Source organism: Brienomyrus brachyistius, chromosome 23, assembly GCF_023856365.1.
Source record: "Brienomyrus brachyistius isolate T26 chromosome 23, BBRACH_0.4, whole genome shotgun sequence".
Classification (NCBI taxonomy): domain Eukaryota; kingdom Metazoa; phylum Chordata; class Actinopteri; order Osteoglossiformes; family Mormyridae; genus Brienomyrus; species Brienomyrus brachyistius.
In genome coordinates, this window is record NC_064555.1 from 4,266,581 (window position 1) to 4,284,680 (window position 18,100).

The 18,100-nt window shown below is 43.0% G+C and overlaps 2 protein-coding genes across 8 annotated transcripts; both read left to right on the plus strand.

Annotated features, from left to right (window-relative positions):
• The first annotated feature begins 2,736 nt into the window (after nt 1–2,736).
• On the plus strand, nt 2,737–6,547 carry LOC125719191 (membrane-spanning 4-domains subfamily A member 4A-like). Of its 2 annotated transcripts, none has more exons than XM_048993750.1 (7): nt 2,737–2,895; nt 3,621–3,813; nt 4,082–4,183; nt 4,495–4,557; nt 5,049–5,231; nt 5,724–5,843; nt 6,063–6,547. In XM_048993750.1, exons 2-7 carry the CDS (start codon nt 3,628–3,630, stop codon nt 6,171–6,173), a joined length of 765 nt encoding a protein of 254 aa, XP_048849707.1. In that variant the 5' UTR covers nt 2,737–2,895; nt 3,621–3,627; the 3' UTR covers nt 6,174–6,547. The 2 variants fall into 2 exon arrangements, with proteins under 2 accessions (XP_048849707.1, XP_048849708.1); XM_048993751.1 differs by having other exon boundaries at nt 2,748–2,898.
• A 130-nt stretch (nt 6,548–6,677) lies between these two features.
• On the plus strand, nt 6,678–14,905 carry LOC125719189 (membrane-spanning 4-domains subfamily A member 4D-like). Of its 6 annotated transcripts, none has more exons than XM_048993745.1 (9): nt 6,678–7,199; nt 7,352–7,447; nt 8,080–8,296; nt 8,907–9,017; nt 9,431–9,487; nt 11,176–11,313; nt 11,651–11,764; nt 12,190–12,396; nt 12,748–14,905. In XM_048993745.1, exons 3-9 carry the CDS (start codon nt 8,201–8,203, stop codon nt 12,850–12,852), a joined length of 828 nt encoding a protein of 275 aa, XP_048849702.1. In that variant the 5' UTR covers nt 6,678–7,199; nt 7,352–7,447; nt 8,080–8,200; the 3' UTR covers nt 12,853–14,905. The 6 variants fall into 6 exon arrangements, with proteins under 6 accessions (XP_048849702.1, XP_048849703.1, XP_048849700.1 ...); XM_048993746.1 differs by having other exon boundaries at nt 8,197–8,296; XM_048993743.1 differs by having other exon boundaries at nt 6,678–7,447.
• The last annotated feature ends 3,195 nt before the right edge of the window (nt 14,906–18,100 follow it).

The window sequence follows — 18,100 nt, forward strand, 5'->3', positions numbered from 1 at the left end:
ACAATGATACACTAGACTTGATTATCTCTGACGGAGTTTATGCTCATCATGCATCTGTCTGTCCATTGAGTAAATCCTTCTCTGACCATTTTCTAATCTTCTTTGTGATTGAGCCCCACCTTCTTTGACTATGGCAGAGAAGATCATTTTTACACATCACCTAAATGGTAGAAATTCCCTACGATTTATTAATGCAGTACGTAATGTCAACTTCATGTCTAGTATGATTGTCAACAAAGTCAAACGTGACTTTAATACAGTGGTTAGTCAGGTTTTGGACACAATGACGCCTCTGAAAAAGTTTTAAAACCACCGGACGTTCCCTGTGGTTTCATGATCACACACACTCTTACAAACGAGTGCCGCAGATTACAGCATAAATGTAAATGTATGAGGATAGAGGTGTTCAGCTTAGCATACAAGCAATCCCTACATACGGAATCCTCAGCCTATTACTCTAACCTTATTGATGGCAATAAGCTGAGCCTCCATCACCAAGTATATTGGTATTGAACATTTTATGGACTTCATTATTAATACAGTTACAAACATTAGGTTTCAAATTGCTCACAAATAACTCTGGCGCAAACAGGACAAAGACACAGCCTTAATGTATTTCAATTAGTCAAGAGACGAGAGTTATACCAAACCAACCACTTGCCCAATGGAGCCAATCCCTTCTTCAAGAGTTCCTGAGAGTTCTGGCCAAGCCACCTGTCTTCAGGTGACGTGCCTGACCAATTTAAAGAAGCAGTCGTCAAACCACAACTCAAGAAGCCAAGTTTCCGGGATAGGCTCCGGACCCCCCGCGACCCAGTAGGATAAGCGGTTTGGAAAATGGATGGATGGATGACATAACAATGGCAATTTATGCCGACAATGCGGCTGTGCTAATGCTGTGCTAATGCTTCTGGACCACAGTGTGGGTCACAGTTGATCATTCTACTCTGTTACATAGACTTGGATTTGATGTTGGGTTTTGTAGAATGATGCTGAAGTGCTTTAAATCCTGTTTGACAAATCAACATCAATCAACTGCCAATAATCGTACTCCATCGTCTACGTCACCAGTCAAATATGGCGTACCACAGGGATCAGTGCTTGGTCCTTTATTGTTATACTTGGTCCTTTATTGTTTTCGCTCTACATGATTCCATTAAGTAACATCTGTTTTCACTCTTATGCCAATGACACCAAAATATACATTTCAGTTACATCTAATGACTCCACATCTTTTGTCACTTTAGATAATTGCTTTAATGACATCAAGACCTGGATGCACACTAAACACCTTGCAGCGTATTCAACACGCAGCAGCTCAAATAGTCACCAGGAGCAGGAAGTTTGAACACATAATCCCTGCTCTTAGTTCCATGCTCTGGCTTCCTGTTAGCTTGAGGATTGATTTCAAAGTTCTTGAAGGTCTAACAGCTGCCTACCTAATAGAATTACTTCAGTTTACAAGCTGCATCGTCCTCTCAGTTCACAGAACACAGGCTTCAGTGTCACTCCACATATGAATAAAGTGACAGTGGGCGGTAAAGCAGTCCGCTACAGGGCCCGTATGGTGGAATGGTTTGTCAGCATGCATTGCTTTAAGTCAAAGCTTAAGACTTCCCTCTTTAGTCAGTCTTTTGAATATTAAAATCACCTTTTCTAAGGTTAAGGGGAGATCTGGAGGTTCATGGTCATTTGAGATTAAAGATGGAAGGGGGGGGATTGGTGTTATCGTCCTGCCACTCTCGCCGATCACTTAAGTTGTTGACGGTAGTTTGGCTTGACGCCAAAACCCCTGGACACCCTCATGCCTGTGCTTCTTTCCAGGTCTCTCTTTTAGCCAGACTGCCATAGTTACTTTAGTCCTGCCGGAGGTTAGGTCAGGTGTAGGGCAATAACTTTTGGTTCCTCGATTCCTCCGTTGTCATCTGCCTTTCTTTCTTTCATTTTTTTTCTTCCTTCTTTCTTCATGTAAAGCGCCTTGAGGTGACTATGTTCTGAAAGGCATGATATAATAATGAATCGAACTGAATTGAAAACTCAGGCAAAGGTGAGAGAATCTTTGGACTCTCGTCTATTTTCAAAAATCCAGATTGTTCGTGCCAGTCACTGGAAATTCTTATCTTTCGCCATTGCTAATCTGTTTCTGGTCAGTTTGTAATCCCCAGCCCCTGTATCAAGTAGTCAACAAATCAGTTCTGTCAGCCTATGACCAATAAACAGGTGAGCTCCTTGTATAGTGATCAGAGTCAGCTGGTTTACATATACAGATCGATATGGAATACTGCTGTTAGACCTTTAGGCGATATGATTTGGTGATTGCTGTCTCAAATTGATAATCTCATGCCAGTAGGATGACCAAAATTGGCAACCCTGAAAATTGATTTTGAGTAATTTTATGTGTAATTAGTTCTCCCAACACGAAGGTGGCTATCACCCAGAAGTGTATTTTAAAGCGTCCTAATGAACCACTAGTGGGATCGTTCGTGTCAGTTAACGCTGTAATGCAGTGTTTTCGCGTTAACGCCATTATCCAGCTCATTTCCGTGTTTTTATAGCGGTCAAAATACACCCACAATGACGAACGGAGATAATTTCATTAGTCGATGACATTGTTTTCCAAAAAGAACCTAAACCAGATAATAATAAAATAGCACAGATACTAAATAATAATAATAAAACAGATCCCGTTTCTCACAATGCCATGTGTATGCAGCGTGCAATAAGTAAATACTTGCAATAACTGAAGGGGTGGAGACTGTGACTGGAAAGGGTCGGGTATTTCTCCGTCGTGTAACTTGGCACTGAATTATTAACTTGCGTTTCCTGGAGTGGAAAAGACGGACAAACATATCGAAAACTTTCTACAGAGTAGGAGAAGGAAGACGGGTTGAAGAGGTGGTATGAACTGGCCGTTTGTAACCATTTTAAAGTTGTTTTCAAAGTTGCTAGGTGTCCTAGGTTTTAAAACTAAAGCAAAAAACGAGGATTCAAGAAAGGAGATTCATTATCTAAAAAGAAACCAAGATGATATGATTACACAACCTTTACGGAAATTCCAACGCGAAAGAGCATTTAAAACGCGAGACTAGCTTAATTTGTATAGATTTATTTATTAGACGTATATATCTAAAGTAAGATACAAGAAACAAGCATATCTGACTTACAACCAAATGCAAAGTAGTGTTTATTTATTGTGTCAATGCACGCCCACGTTAATTATATACCACAGAAAATACGGAATAATCTAGCTGTCGCAGGTTATACGTTAGTAGATTTCAGAAATCAATCACAAGGACGACAGAGATTTGCTTTTCCGCCATGTCCACAAGACTGAATCACGAATATGAGACGTATTCATTTCGTTAGTGATATATACAGAATTATAATGGCAATAATGTGCTGGAGTGAGAGTAAAAGACTTGCAACAACAAAGTGTTAAATGTTTCCAGAAATGTGAATAAGATCATGTTTGTGTCTCACATCGGAGTAGTAAGGCAGCGCTGACTTGTTTTTCATCGGCGCTTCCCTTTTGCCCTGATTTCTTCTTACTTTTTGTTTGATTTCTTTATCGGATTTAGTTTCTGAAGTGCGTGTTGTCTTTCTCTTTCCCGTTTAAAAAGTCGCACCATGTCCGTTTCTGTTACCACCGCTGGAGACCATGTGATCGTGGTTCAGGTCTTTCCCAAAGGAGAGGAACCTGCGAACCTGCAGCCTATAGACTCCAAATCTGAGCATAAACCATTGGTGGAGCCGGAGTCCAAATCGCCCAAGGAGGAGAACACATACCCAGCCAGTCAACAGAAATCGCTTGGGGTGAGGATCACTAACGTGCCCTGGGGACTCAGCCGAAGTCAGTTCGTTGTTTAGCCGAGAGTTAAACTTCCTGATCCATCAGAAACGATCTTCTGCCAGAGTATGTGAACATTTAGTGTAAATAAATTTAGCATTTGGTCTAATCAGGTATACACTAACTTTGTCTATTTGTCATGTTCGTTTTCATACACAATATCTTCTCAGAAAACGTGTAGCTTGTTTCTTTGAAACTGCCACCTTCTGCCATATCAGCATCCTTCTCTTTCAGATTATACAAATCATGACCGGCCTGTTGACAGCAGCCTTGGGTGTCACCCTCCTATTCATCGGAATTCCTCTCCTCTTGGCCCCCATGTGGACAGCAGCAGTGGTAAATAGATTTATCACGTGAGAGTTTTCCACTTTGCCTAGAGAGTTTTATTGTCCTTAAATGAACATCTTGCTTGATTCGTTGATACAGCGCCACTGTAGCAAAACAATAAGTTCTTGAGAACTAGGTGCATCTTATTTCTGTAAGCTTTGCTTAATGGATTTTCTGGTCTGCACTGCCCTGTATCACAATGGGATACGGCAGTGCAGTCATGTGACCTGACATGAGTTGTCTGAGTGTGTGATGGGGCTGTTTGGCCTCTCTGGGGTCTCCTGTCTCTCCTCACATGCCGCCGTTCTTTTCCCCTGCAGTACATCATTTCGGGAGCCCTCTGTGTCTCTGTGGGGGCGCCTAAAGGAAACCGTCCCTGTTTGGTGAGCTCTGATTGTTTCATTAGTCATGTCCCCACATGTCAGGTTTGTGCATGTGTGTGTTCTGGATTTACCCTACTGGCCTTCCAGGGGGGTGGCGATGCTACACCGTGCTGAGTCAGTGGGTTGTGTGCTCTCTCCTATCACCCTGATAGGAACACTGACTCCCCATGTGGGTCGTCTTCCCCCAACCCCAGCTTCACAGGCATGCAGTTAGGGTAACCGGCATCTATGCAGTTAGGGTAACCGGCATCTATGCAGTTAGGGTAACCGGCATCTATGCAGTTAGGGTAACCGGCATCTATGCAGTTAGGGTAACCGGCATCTATACATCCAATGATGGAGTGACATCCCATCCAGGGCATATCCCAGGTTTTTGCTGGTGCTGCGTGGCATAGGCTCCAGCCCCCCCCCCCAGTGACCCTGACCAGGAAAAGCAGTCTGAAGATGGATGGATGTCTTAGTTCTAACTGAAGATAACTTTTTGTCGTCAGCTGAAAGGGACCCTGGCAATGAACATCATCTGTGCCCTGATGGCTGTGACCGGTATAGTCGTCACCTGCTTAGGCCTGGCCATAACAGTCACGTCGGACAGATACAGCTCCGATGTGGATTACGAGTCCAGTAGTTATTCGAACATGTATTGGGACTACCAGGGAATGAGACGCCGTTTCCAGGTAAGGACCTCTCTGATCGGTGTTATTAAAACCAGCCATGTAGGTGGATAGAACTTGAGACAGGGGGTATCCTGTGGTTGAGGATTTTGCAGGAAGATCCAGGATTAATAAGGAATTGTATGCTATCAGTATAACCAAAAAATGTCACTGAAAAACAATGGCTGAGTGTGTTTCTGAAATCGGCATAAAAATGTACATGAAAACGCATCATCATTTTTCTGTGACATCTTTGTTGACCAGTGTTATTGAGCTGTATACGTATGCGAGTATCTGGATAATTTTCCTTGAAACTAAATTTAGATAAATTTTCTTCAATGCTCTAAAGCCATTCATCAGTCATTTAATTTGAGCAAAGTATGGATAAGGTGTTAGCAAGTTTATCATTAATGTAACTATGTCAGCTGGGCACAGGTGGGAAAACAGCTGATGCTAATGCTACCACCTGCATCAGCCGGAATAGCAGTGTAACTCACCCACCCTCATGTCACACAGACCGCGAAGTATGGCATTCTAGGGCTGCTCCTGGTTCTGGCTGTCCTCGAGTTCTGCGTGGCTTTCGCCGCCTCTGTCCTCGCCCACAGGGCCATACGACGCTCCTCTGGTGGCATGCAGGCAGGTCCTCCGGCGGGGGTGTCATTTGGGAGGGGGGGGCTCGCTTATTTCTGCAAGCTCAGAATGGAATGGATCAGAGAGATTCTCATGGATCCTCGCCTGTGTTGGCATGCATGAGGTCATATGTAAATCTTATTACTGTGGGGCTTAATGAGTTTGGGTGACCACCTCAAGATGCTATCTTCCAATTCTCCACTTCCCCTCACATTTCTGTTCCAGAGTGACGTGACAGTGCCCATCGCTGCTAATTTGGTGTTCACCGGATACAGCGACGTTAAGCCCCTGCTGAACGACGTGCCGAGCTGCCCACCGCCGGCCTACGATGCCTGAATCACCTCGCCTCAACTAAATCAGGGGAACGTGCGCATGAGTCCCTCTGGTGGCGAATCCGTTAAATTACACGGAATTTACTTCTGCCTTCACGTGGCCTGATACTGCGCTGTCACTCACTGAAATAACGCATACATCCCTTTTACTGTCTTATGCTCCTTCTCTTCTGATAGTTACTCATTTCTGGGTTTCCTCTGAAGTGCAATGTGTTATTTTGTATAACGTCTCAGAATAATTATCATAATCATTTAGGGAGCTATGGGGTTGGGAGATGTACTACCTTAGTCTTCATTATGGAAAAGAGAGCTTTTTGTGAAATATATCTGGTTCTTTCCTTGGCTTTTGAGCTTACTGATTAAAAATATATTGTGGCACGATTCTTGTAATGAGATTCTGTAACAACAAAGTGAATGCCTGGAAATATATCTTTCAGTTGCTTATCCAGTACAGGGCAATTAAAATCAGTACTTATTAATTAAAATGCCTTAAAGAAATCTCGTGCCTAGAATGTTAATTGAATTTACCTGATACTTAGGAATATGGAATAATTCTGTGTATTAGTTTTGATTACAGGATAGCTGTCACCTGAAAGACACAGGAAATGATGCATAGCTTTTGGGTCGACATCATCCCTACAACTTGTAGCCTGGGAGAAGAGGGAGGGGCGGCAGTGTTCTTATAAAGATTGGGGGGAAATAATGGGTCTTCATGAATCCCTTGATCTTGCGATTGTTTAGATTTAGTTTTAATTTCATGTAATATTTGATAAAATGATGTATCTAGCTGAATACCGGTCAGTTAGAGGGCCATTAAAAAGTTGAAACGAACTCCAATCAGACAGAACAGCAGTCGAACCCACAGCGCCGCCACTCGGTATAAATGCAGCCCTTAAAATCTTCAGTGCGGTTGATTTGAGCCACCGCGCATGTTCAGGCAGGCTTTTTAAAACAGGGATTTTGGGTGTCACGCTCGGACGGACAGACAAAACACACCGGCAGCGTCAGGCCTGGGTGATTATGCGGAAAGGTAAGGGACTCGGAGAGTCAGGGAGACTTTCCCGAAGCCATTAACTCAGCGCTGCCGGATGGAGATGCTGCAGCGCTGCGGTATCATCGCACCCCACCCTCGCACTGCGCCACTCACAGACTGCCCATTTATATATTTATTAAAACCTGCAGCGACATCACGGTGAGCTTAGCGGACTGGCCTTATCTCCGTCCCCCGTTTTAATCGAGAAAAGCACCTGATTCCCTATATAGTGCAGTCAGAGAAAGGTAAGAGAAACTATTGCAATAGCATTTCTATTTTGTGACGTACATTGCATGTTAAAGGTTCACCTTTTTACCGTGGTACCAATGCTGCACTTGCGTATGAAGTTTTGCACCGTACTGCGGCGTTATACCGGCGAAGTCCGGCCGATGCACATCTGCTTTCATATAGCCCATTATTCATGTGACCAGCATTTACAATCTGCAATATTTTCGGTGGGACTCATAGGAGGTGGTGCGTGGTGCCGCAGAAGCGGCTTCGGAAACGTGCCGAGATGCAGACGCCATACAGCGGTTTTTTTTTGGGGGTGGGGGGGGTGGGGGAGAGATTTCAGCTTTTTGGGACATTGTTAGCGACGCTGAATTAAACACCGTTTCGCTAACAGGCACATGCACGAATATACGCCTTACAGATGAATTATTGTATGTCTGCTTGTGGCTTCTTTAATATTTCTGCTAAGTCAATGGACAATTAAAGGACATAATTTTTTTTGTAATCATTACTTATGACGGTTTTCAAGTCTTCTCGGCAGCACATGTATTACGTCGGTCTTTGTAAGATCTCTTTTGTCTTTTTCGCATTTTATTTATTTCATTTGTTTCTGTCACTGTCGATCCCTCATTCCTTTTGATTTCAGCACTTTGTGTCTTAGCAACAAACCTTTCTACCTCCCTTATTGCCATTTGCCTCATCGTAAACTACACAGCTTTTCTCTATTAGTTATTTATAAATACAGTTGCGACACCCTCAACAGGAACATGGGCATCGATTCCGAGGAACCGACACCTCTGGGCCCGTCCCTCAGCAAGGGGCAGGTGGAAGCATTCCAGAGGGCGGAACCCAAGACTCTTGGGGTAGGATGTCAGCAATTTCACGTGTGGTGCATGCAAAGGGAGTATGGCTTATGACCTGAAATTCGGAATTTCAGAATTTACTGTTTTTCCCATTTTATACTTAATATAATCAGTAAAACCGGTAAAACACTGCTGTTGTACCATTCAGTGTCAGTGTCACTGGCAGTGTAATTGCCATAACTGCAAAAACGTTAATATGCCTCAGAATACGTACGTTGATAGAATCGCCACTACCGTGGAAAAACTCTTATTGTAAGTTTAAGTATTTTTATAATAATAATAATAATTATAAATATTGCTTTTGTTTCATTACGCGTTAATATAATCACTATCATCGAAGATATTTGAAACTCATTATCATCTCTACTTCAGCGAGTACTGTATTTTACTGTGGACGCAATGGGCTGTTATGGACAGCAGGTGGCAGCAGCGCCTCAGATTTGAAGACTGCGAAGTCAACCACGGCTGTCAGATTAATGTCCTGAATATTTTTAGAAATTTCTAAAAAAAAAGACCTACATACTGTACTTGTCCCACCATTTTGGTTATCGCTGTACCATAATATAATATATAATATTATTTTTTTTCTTCTAAAATCTGTCATCCTCAGGCCATCCAGATCATCATTGCAGTGCTGACCCTGTGCCTGAGTGTGACTCTGCTTCAGCAGGAGATTCATTTCACGGGGGATGTGAAAGTTTTGTGTGTTGTTGTTGGACAGGTATGTCGAGCGTGTTACTGATCAGGCCCAGCTGATCCAGCCGGGAAGGTGGTGGTGGGTGGGGGGGGGGGGTAAGTTAATAGTGACTCACCCAGGAAAATCACTTTGAGTCCATGTAAAATGCTTAGTCGCCAGGTTTTTAAAATAAATGTCGCCAAAGGACACCTGCACCCATTAAACACTAATATGCTGAATTGTAGCTCCCAGCCCCCAATGGAGCCAGGCCTGCTGCTGATAATGCATGTGGTGGAAATTACTGTAAAACTCAATAATACCTTATAAAAGCACCTCAATACAATACTAGAATATGCAGTGTCATGTTATATATTGTAGTAGTTCCCCTTGAACACATATGGGCATTTTACCTGTAACAGTCTGACTTTATTAGAAGTCAATGTGCTTTTGTCCCGCAGCTCATCCTGTCTGGATCGGTGCTGGTGCATGCTGGGAGGAGGCCGTCTGTGTTCTGGGTGAGTCGCTCATGTGGGGTAACCTGTTCCCGGACGCAGATACCCAGCGGAGGGCAGTGTGGTTGCCTGGGGTCGGTCGAGAATCAGGGAGACATTTGTTTTGTTTTTATCTATTTATTAGTTTTTCGAGCAGTTTTCAATGTTCCCTTAAAGGGGACCTGTTATGCTTTTGTTATGGTGGGGGGCACGGCGCAAGCGGGGAAGAGATGACCACCAAAGGCAACGCTGGTCAAACTGAACGGGGGGCAGGGAGACTACAAACACGAGGAGGGGCTGGCGATCACGAATCGGACACATGGCAACACAGGGAAACAGCCACAGCGAACCAACCAGGAACAGAAGAAACGTAGGCAGTCGAATACATCACTCACAGGACATAATGCTGGACAGGTGAAAACCACAACTTAATTAGCCAATCAGCAAGGCACAGGACGAGAAACAGGTGGAATACATTACAATTAACAAGCAAACTGTACAACATTCAACTCAGAGTCTCATAGCACTTGGAACATAAATACAAGAGCAGAATTAACCAGGGAGCAAACGCAAGGAACTGTAATTGGAAAATACAGTTATAAAGTAAGAGACCATAAAATAAATGTTAAACCAAGAAAAGGCAAACAAGTTCAGGCTGGCCTCTGGATAGCCTTGAGCCCACGGCAGAAAGAGGGTTGGGAAAATGACCTTTAAGTCACGCAGCGGCCAGGGAACAGGCAAACACACTAGGGACTAAGGGGCTACAAGGCAGAGGAGGAAACAGGATGGTCAGGTGGGGAAGTGACATGAAGAGCAGGGATGGACGGGCACTGACCCTGACAGCTTTCCGGGGTTTTCCCCTCTCCTTTAGTGTGTTATATACCTTTATTTGCATGTAAACAGTCTGCAAAGCCTTACAGCCCAAAATACACACCAAAGGGAGCAACTCTCATCACAGGAACCACACTTCTCTAATCTGCCTGAGACACGTAGTTGGAATTCCGGCCATTACTTCCGTGACATGGTGAGGTCACCTCATAAGACAATCCTTCTTGGCCACTTACTTGCAAGGATCTGTCAGCAGATTGCAAGACAGTGGCCGAATGTGTAAGGCAAGCTGACCAATCACAGCACACTGTGCTCATCAGGGGTGGGGCTTAAAGCTCTAACAGAGTGTTTCAGACAGTTATAGACGGACTGGATAGAGACGTACAGTATGAGAAAATGTGTGTTTGGAGCACTGACGCGTTTAAATCGTATCGTAGAACCCAAAAATAAAATCATGAAGAGTGAAAAGGAGTATAATAGGGCCCCTTTAAACTGTTTTTGAAGCCTCTTATCCCTTGTAAAGATCTAATCAGAATGAAAATGAAGGTTTATTTGCCAGTGACAAACATGCAGAAGGAACTGTACGTGGTATGACAGGTGCAGATGTACGGACTGACAGACAAGGGTATGCAGACAAAAATGCAATAAACACTGCAAAACAACAAATAAATACATACATGCAGAAGGATAATTAATTCATAATTAATTAATGAGGATCTTAGACCCACTGACTGCAGTAAACGAATGGCATGGCTCCCCCTCCCCTCCCCCAAAGCCCCAATCTTCCCTGGGCTGGTCGAACCCCTCACCTACTGGATAGAGCTCTGCTGTGGATGGCTGCTCCCCTCCCCTGCTGCAACATGTGTGTCTGTATGTGTCCCTAGTTGAAATCCATTCTGGTGCTGCACCTAGTAAGTGCTGCCTTCGCCACCGCAGCCCTGGGGCTCCTGTCCAAGCACCTGCCCTACCGACAGGACGCCTACCACTGTGAGCACTGCTACCGGCTGCAGAACGCTGCTGTGGTGAGTGCTGGTCGTCGCCGGCAAACCCAGCTGATTGGCTCGGGAACTGATGTGAGACCCGGATGTTGGAATACAGGGTGGTTGGCTCAAGCCCCACAATATAAATTGTGTTTCTTCGTGGTTGATCTTAAATTAATAAAACAAGAATAAGCGATCGCTAGTGGGGAACATGTGTGGCTCAGCCAGTCAGCATACTGCGCCTGTGATCGGCAGGTTGTTGGGTCACATCCCCGGGTCGGTGGAGTAATTTCACCATTGACCTCCAATTGCGATCGGCTGGTCATTTCTGATGCGCGTCTGCATGTCTGGTTTATGTCCGTCCTGCTGCCCCCCGCAGATGCTGATCGACGGGATCACGGGCACGTTGGTCCTGTTCCTGGTGCTGGAGCTGGTGATCTGCATTGTAGCCATGCTGTTCGGGCTCAACGCCCTGGCTAACGGCAGTTTCCAGGTAAATCAGCGTAGTGCAGCGCCTCCCGAGGGGGAAATTATACGTCAGGGACACGCGGAATCTTTAAGATGCGCTTATCTTTGCTTTTCTCTGTAAACCTTCCAACAAGGGTTTAGGAAAAAGAACCAATTTCTCATGGTCAACAATTTTGTTAAGAATGACTTTGGCAACTTAGTGTTATTATACTTTTTTGTACAATAAAATTTCTAGAGTAGAATAGAAAATAATTATCATACTTAGTTGTAAAAAAAAAAAAAAAAAAAGATGATTTGTTTGACAGAGAGCTGTAAGTCAGCTTTGGTGCCAGATGGATTCTGGGAGCTCTTCCTGTAGTTTCCGTAACTTTGGCAGGGTGTGATACAGCTGATCCTGATTCCAGTCTCTTCACCGCCCCCCCCCCCCCCTCCCCGATCTGGGCCCCCCAGCTGGCCGTTACTAGCCTGACAGCACCTACACATCAGAGTCCTGCTATTACTGCCTCCGCCGCTGCCCCCGCCGCTGCCTCAGCCGCCGCTGCCTCCGCCGCCGCTGCTGCCTCCGCCGCTGCCTCCGCCACTGCCTCCGCCGCTATCCCCATCCCGGATCCCATGGAGGCCATCGTGGAAGACCCCGCAGTCCCCGATGAGCCCCAGGTGCTTTGCTTTATATGCGCTATGCAACCTGGGACAGGCTCCAGGCTCTATACAGCCCAGCACTTCATAAATGCTTATGTAAAATGGGGAAAAAAAGTTAATCTGATGGTTTCACCGTATGTGGGCTACAATTTTAACTTGTTTAATGTAGGTGGTTGGTGCACTGGTGGAATTTGCTGTGAGGACGTTGATCAAGGATGATATAGGATGGTCCCTCTTAGGACCTGCATTTAACCACCACGCCACCTGCTGATGTTAGTGGGAATTACAATATGACTGAAAAATGTGAATATCTCTTTGTATAATTAATTTTTCTCTTATTCTCTCCTTAATTATCCCCATCATGGTCAGGTGATTGTCTCCAGTCCAAAAACACAAACGCCCGAGACTCCCTCTATAACAATCGACGAGCCTCAGGTGGCACCAGCTGAAATGGACAGCGAAACTGAGTCTTAGGAGAGTCCAGTCCAGCCCGCCTTCCTTCCTGCCGGCGTAGTCTGAAGGGACGGGGGCTAGGGGGGCGGGGCAACTGATGCCAAAATGTGCACGGGATTTGCTGATATCTCCGAAATCCAAAAGGGAGGTAGTGTTCATTTGACAAAATTGAAAAAGCTGCTATCAATTTATCTCGAGGGATTTCAATAAGAATTGGGTGTGACCACATTCCCATCCAAAAATGGTAATAGATTTGAATATAAACAGGATTGGTTAACTCAGGCTGTCACCCGCACTATATGATATGTGTTTCTGCTGAACGTTTTCCTTTTACATCGGTTGCTTTAATACCAAAGGACAGCAGTTCGTACAAGCAGATCATTGTGCTTTGGATACAACCATTTTTACATCCATCCATCCATACATCCATCCATCCATCCATCCATACATCCATCCATCCATACATCCATCCATCCATCCATCCATCCATCCATCCATCCATACATCTATCCATTTTCCATACACTTGTAATACTGGCGTAAGGAAGAAAAAAAAAACACAAATTATTTTGCCAATTCACTTCACCAGTGCACAAGTGATTTCACCTCATCGCTGTAAGAAGGAAATTCATTTATATCGTCATTCTGACTGTGTTGTTATATTCTTTGTCATTCTGATCTTTAGTACCAGACAAAAGTTTGAGTACACTTGCTGAAAAATAGGGTTTTTTTTCATAATGGACAATGTTTCATAGCAAATATTTTTTGTAATTTTGTGGAAATGCGTTATAGTATATATATGAAAAATATGAGTAAGAAAGCAGTATTCAATAAAACTGAAAATTCCCACCAAATCTTGGATTCAGCAAAAAATGACTTTTTGCCTCGATAAGATGAGATGAGATGAAGAGATGATGAGATTGAGATTGAGATGAGATTGAGATTGAGATTGAGATGAGATGAGATGAGATGAGATGAGATGAGATGAGATGAGATGAGATGAGATGATGAGATACATCCGGTGTTCAGGTCTTCCCAGTATTTCTGCAGCAATTCCCCGATTGGCTTTTTTGCCTTGACTCTTGTATCCAGTTCTTCCCACACAAGGTCTCTGGCCTTGAGGTCCCGAGGCTGGTCAGGTCAGGTCATTCCTTTGAGGTGCCCTTCGCTTCCCTTCATCGCCAGGCAGTTCCTGCCCAATTATAAGCTGTGATCTGGCTCGCTATCTTGCTGCAGCTTGGCAGACTGCCCACTAAGCCAGATGGCATGATGTACCAGTGAGGTGAGCTACGACAAACCAACCCAGGCAGTAAAATAACCCCAGACAGCGACACTGCCGCCTCCAGTGGGAATCACACACTCTGAGATTATCCTCTCATCCTCTCTGTGTTATACAAACACACTGCAGTTGGACCCGGATCTTTCCATTGTTGGCTCATCAGTCCATAAGGCCAATTCCATTCCTCTGACGACCACTGTCTGGATAATTATCTAAAATACAAGCATATGTACTCAAGCTTTTGACTGGCATCATATCTCCAAACATAACCACACAATACGCAAATTTATGTTTCATATTTTTTATAAAACGAGGACTCCGTACCTTTATTGAGTTTATGTACGTAGACACAGAGTGTGTCATTTATATGTGGTTTCTATCGCTCAACAGTATTTCCACTGCAAAGTTAACTCTGTTTGTACTGAACCCAATGTCCTTCCTTGTTTAATTTGTTGCATTGACAGAAACTGAAACTAGCTTGTCAGTGCTCTAAACTCAGCATAAGAGGCTTATGGAAAATGTCTCTGTGTTTCGGAAACTTTTATAATATTACTTTCAATCATTATTATTTTTGTGTCACTTGACTTCTGCATTCACCTGGTATGTTCCTGCCCTGCTTTAGGTTCCTGTGTGTGGATTAACTTGAATTGTGACGTGATATAGCACTATAGAGAAAAGAAAAACTGTTTTAAAAGTTAACTGATGCAGTGTTTGGGCAAATTGTTAGTGTGATTGTCTTATTTACACGTGTGACTTGCACATTCCAATAAATTGGTTACTGAAAGGACAGAAAACAGGAGTAGTATGTTTTACAATATTTTGCAAGATCTTTTTTATTCTTCCCAGCCACTAAATTCTTTTTGACTTAAGCGCCTGAGGTCTGCATACCACTTAATGCAGAGTTTTACAGCTTTTATTAAACCTGGCATCACTAAATGAAAACGGAACAGATTCGGGGCACCCTTACCACTATGGCTGCTGTTAGAGACCATATAACTCTTGAATGGAGGGCAGGTCAGCACCAGTACGTTTTTCCGTTGTAGGTTGTTCCTGTCCTGTCTGGTGGCCAGAGATGTGCAGAAAACAGGGTTACTGCAGAGTAGAGTTGGATCAGTAGCTCATGGGGTAGGGTGAACTTCCTGAGCTGGTGCCGGAAATCCATACACTGCTTGGCCCCTGTGTCTGCGTAGGTCTCCCACTTTAGGTCCTTGGAGTTTGTGGATCCTAGAAAACTGAAGGCTTCCACATTGCTTCTTTGGGGGGGGGGGCGTACAGCATTTTGTCACTCGGCTGTTCTTCTGTGGCTGCTCTGTCAAATAATAAATTGCTGTTGTGCTGGATTACAAATATGTGTCCCGCCTTTTCAGACCACAGATAGTCATGCACTGAATCGCCAGCAACATTCATCGCTTGAATACTAATTATTAAAATATTACTTTAATAATAACCATTTTTGAATGGTTTTGGGGGTTTGGGATTTTTCTGTCTTTTACACACTCGTTTTGTATCTCATTTTTACTTTGTATTGAATTCACCATGTATTGTATTCAGCTGCCTAGTATGTGCCAGTTATGCTATACAAGTTTCAGGTTTTATTTGTGACATACACAAACGTACACTCTCTATCTGTGACGTGGAATGTGTCTCCGCACCCGATAGGTTGTTCGGCTGAAAAAAAATCGGTCTAAGGATTTTACTTGTTCTCAATAAGTGAATAATTGACGTAGAAACATGTTATGCTATCCTGTAATGTGGATGAACGGGGGTGGAAAAGAAAAAAAAACACATCCGGGATATTTATTTGGTTAATTAATGTTTATTTACGCATGCAATTGTGTTAATCTTGAATACTGTATTATGTAGCTGACGTGATATGTATGTACAGATTACTGTGATAAGATCGGGTTTTTGCTAGCACAGCATATTCCATTGAGATATATATATATATATATATATATATATATATATATATATATATATATATATATATATATATATATATATATATATATATATATATATATAATACAATTTTATTTTCTTTTGCTTGCTTGCTCAAAGCTTATGTTAAGGCTGTGTGTTAATGCTTTGAAAGTTAGAAACCAAATTGTACTAAAGAGACAGTTTGTGTGATACAGTAGTAGAGTAAAATTGATAGTTTAGTTTCTGTAACCTGCTGGCATTGAATCGGAAAGGAGGGGATCTGTCGCCCCGTTCCTGAATTTGGATGGAAAGTGAACGTCCATCGCTGGATTTCAGATAAATTAAAAAAAATAATAATGACACGAAACAGACGAAACCAAGACAATATTGACGGACTGAACTAAAAGGACTTACGAAAGCATTGCGATGTACTGTAAATATATTGGTGGAGTAAGTTCGTGTAAATTTATAAGTGAAGTTTTTTTTAAGGTGCTAAATTATTATTTTTTTATCCTGGTCATGTTGGTTATAGCAATTATTCATTTTGTCCTGGTTCAGATTTATTTGTAAGGTCTTTAATAATAAGTGTATTTTTTTCTTCTTGAAATCCAAACTGAAACCAAAGGATTGTAAATAATATATGGGAATCGAACCGGAACGAAACCTTGAGGGAAATACTGTAGTTTATATTATTATTTTTAGGTAAATATTTATAGCTCGAAGGGATGAATAAATAACTGAATACGTAATAATTTGTGTGGACTTGTTCTGCTTACTAGTAATGAATAAAAGGAGTAACACACACAACTGAAAATGACAGTAATATAAAATCAGTAAGTACCCAGATAAGACTAACTGGGCAGTCATAATGTAAACTAAAGGGCTAAGATTATGGCGCGGGGGCGTCCAAATGTATCTGATTAACCCAGGAATATAAGAAATCGCCACGACTCCTCCAGTCAGTCCGCAGTAAACTGACATTGCATATAACCCCGACCTTTTTAAAGCTTTTATTTCATTTAAAAGGCAGAATACCATTATCTTTACAGGTCGTTCTGCACGCCGGCAGGGACTCACAATGACACGACAGCCGCTGGTTTCTCTGCGGATTATACTTTGTCTGACCTTTGCGTTCACAGGTAAGAAGTCATTTCTGTCAAACTGAGACCTACCAAGGTCTGAGGGCTCCACGGACTGTTTGTTTGCTGCTCAAACATATGCGCGTGTATCTCTGCTTGAGTGACAGATATATCCTCATGGAAACCTGAGGATTGAGGTAAGGAGGTGAAGTAAACTGATGATGACTGCAGATATGCAGTAAAACGCAGGTAGTTACTCCGCAGAAGGACATTAGGTGCTTCTTTGCATCCATCCGTTATTTCTGTTCCACCCATATCCCTTCTAACCACTTACTGTAGTCCTGCAGATAAGCAGGATTGAAAATGTTACACTACCTGAGGCATCTGCGGAATCAATTCTGAACATTAAACTGTAGAATTTAGCAGAGAATGCCAGTTAATTTTATCAGTAACTTTAACGAGAATCTACGATTACGAATATGAGTGATCACTGGGTATAACACTGGGTTAAACACTGAGGAGATTGATGTGTCCACCCATTTACCTATTTAATGATTTTTTTTTTTTGGGGGGGGGGGGGGGGTGGGGGATATGTAATCACATCAAGAAAATGTACGAACAATTAGACTTCAGTGTAATGCTTTTCATAGCCACAAGATGGCAGTCACTGTTCATAGTAAAATTTGAGTCCCAACGCTTATTAACTGTTGCTGTGAGTGACCTTTGATTTTAATAAGAACTTTCTAGTTCAGTCCAAGTGTCCTCCACATACAAGCCATCAGAGGGTTCAAAGAGGAGTGGGAACTATTGCTCCCTAAAAGTTCCATAAATTCCAAAACACATCCCTCAGATTTAGAAAACGTTTGCCTCTGCTACTTCAGACACCATTCCGCTTGCAACACTGTGGAAAAAGGACGACCTCCTTTTTTACAGATAGATTTAAATTGAAAATATCCTGAGAAGAATGCACCCAGGACACAGGGGTTGTT

Excerpts from the sequence above, each read along its gene's own strand:
- LOC125719191 (XM_048993750.1), top strand. The coding sequence starts at position 3,628 with ATGTCCGTTTCTGTTACCACCGCTGGAGACCATGTGATCGTGGTTCAG. Across the intron at positions 3,814-4,081 it reads GTCAACAGAAATCGCTTGGG|ATTATACAAATCATGACCGG; the intron begins GTGAGGATCACT and ends CTTCTCTTTCAG. Across the intron at positions 4,558-5,048 it reads AAGGAAACCGTCCCTGTTTG|CTGAAAGGGACCCTGGCAAT; the intron begins GTGAGCTCTGAT and ends TTTTGTCGTCAG.
- LOC125719189 (XM_048993743.1), top strand. The coding sequence starts at position 8,201 with ATGGGCATCGATTCCGAGGAACCGACACCTCTGGGCCCGTCCCTCAGC. Across the intron at positions 9,488-11,175 it reads GGAGGCCGTCTGTGTTCTGG|TTGAAATCCATTCTGGTGCT; the intron begins GTGAGTCGCTCA and ends ATGTGTCCCTAG. Across the intron at positions 11,765-12,189 it reads TGGCTAACGGCAGTTTCCAG|CTGGCCGTTACTAGCCTGAC; the intron begins GTAAATCAGCGT and ends TGGGCCCCCCAG.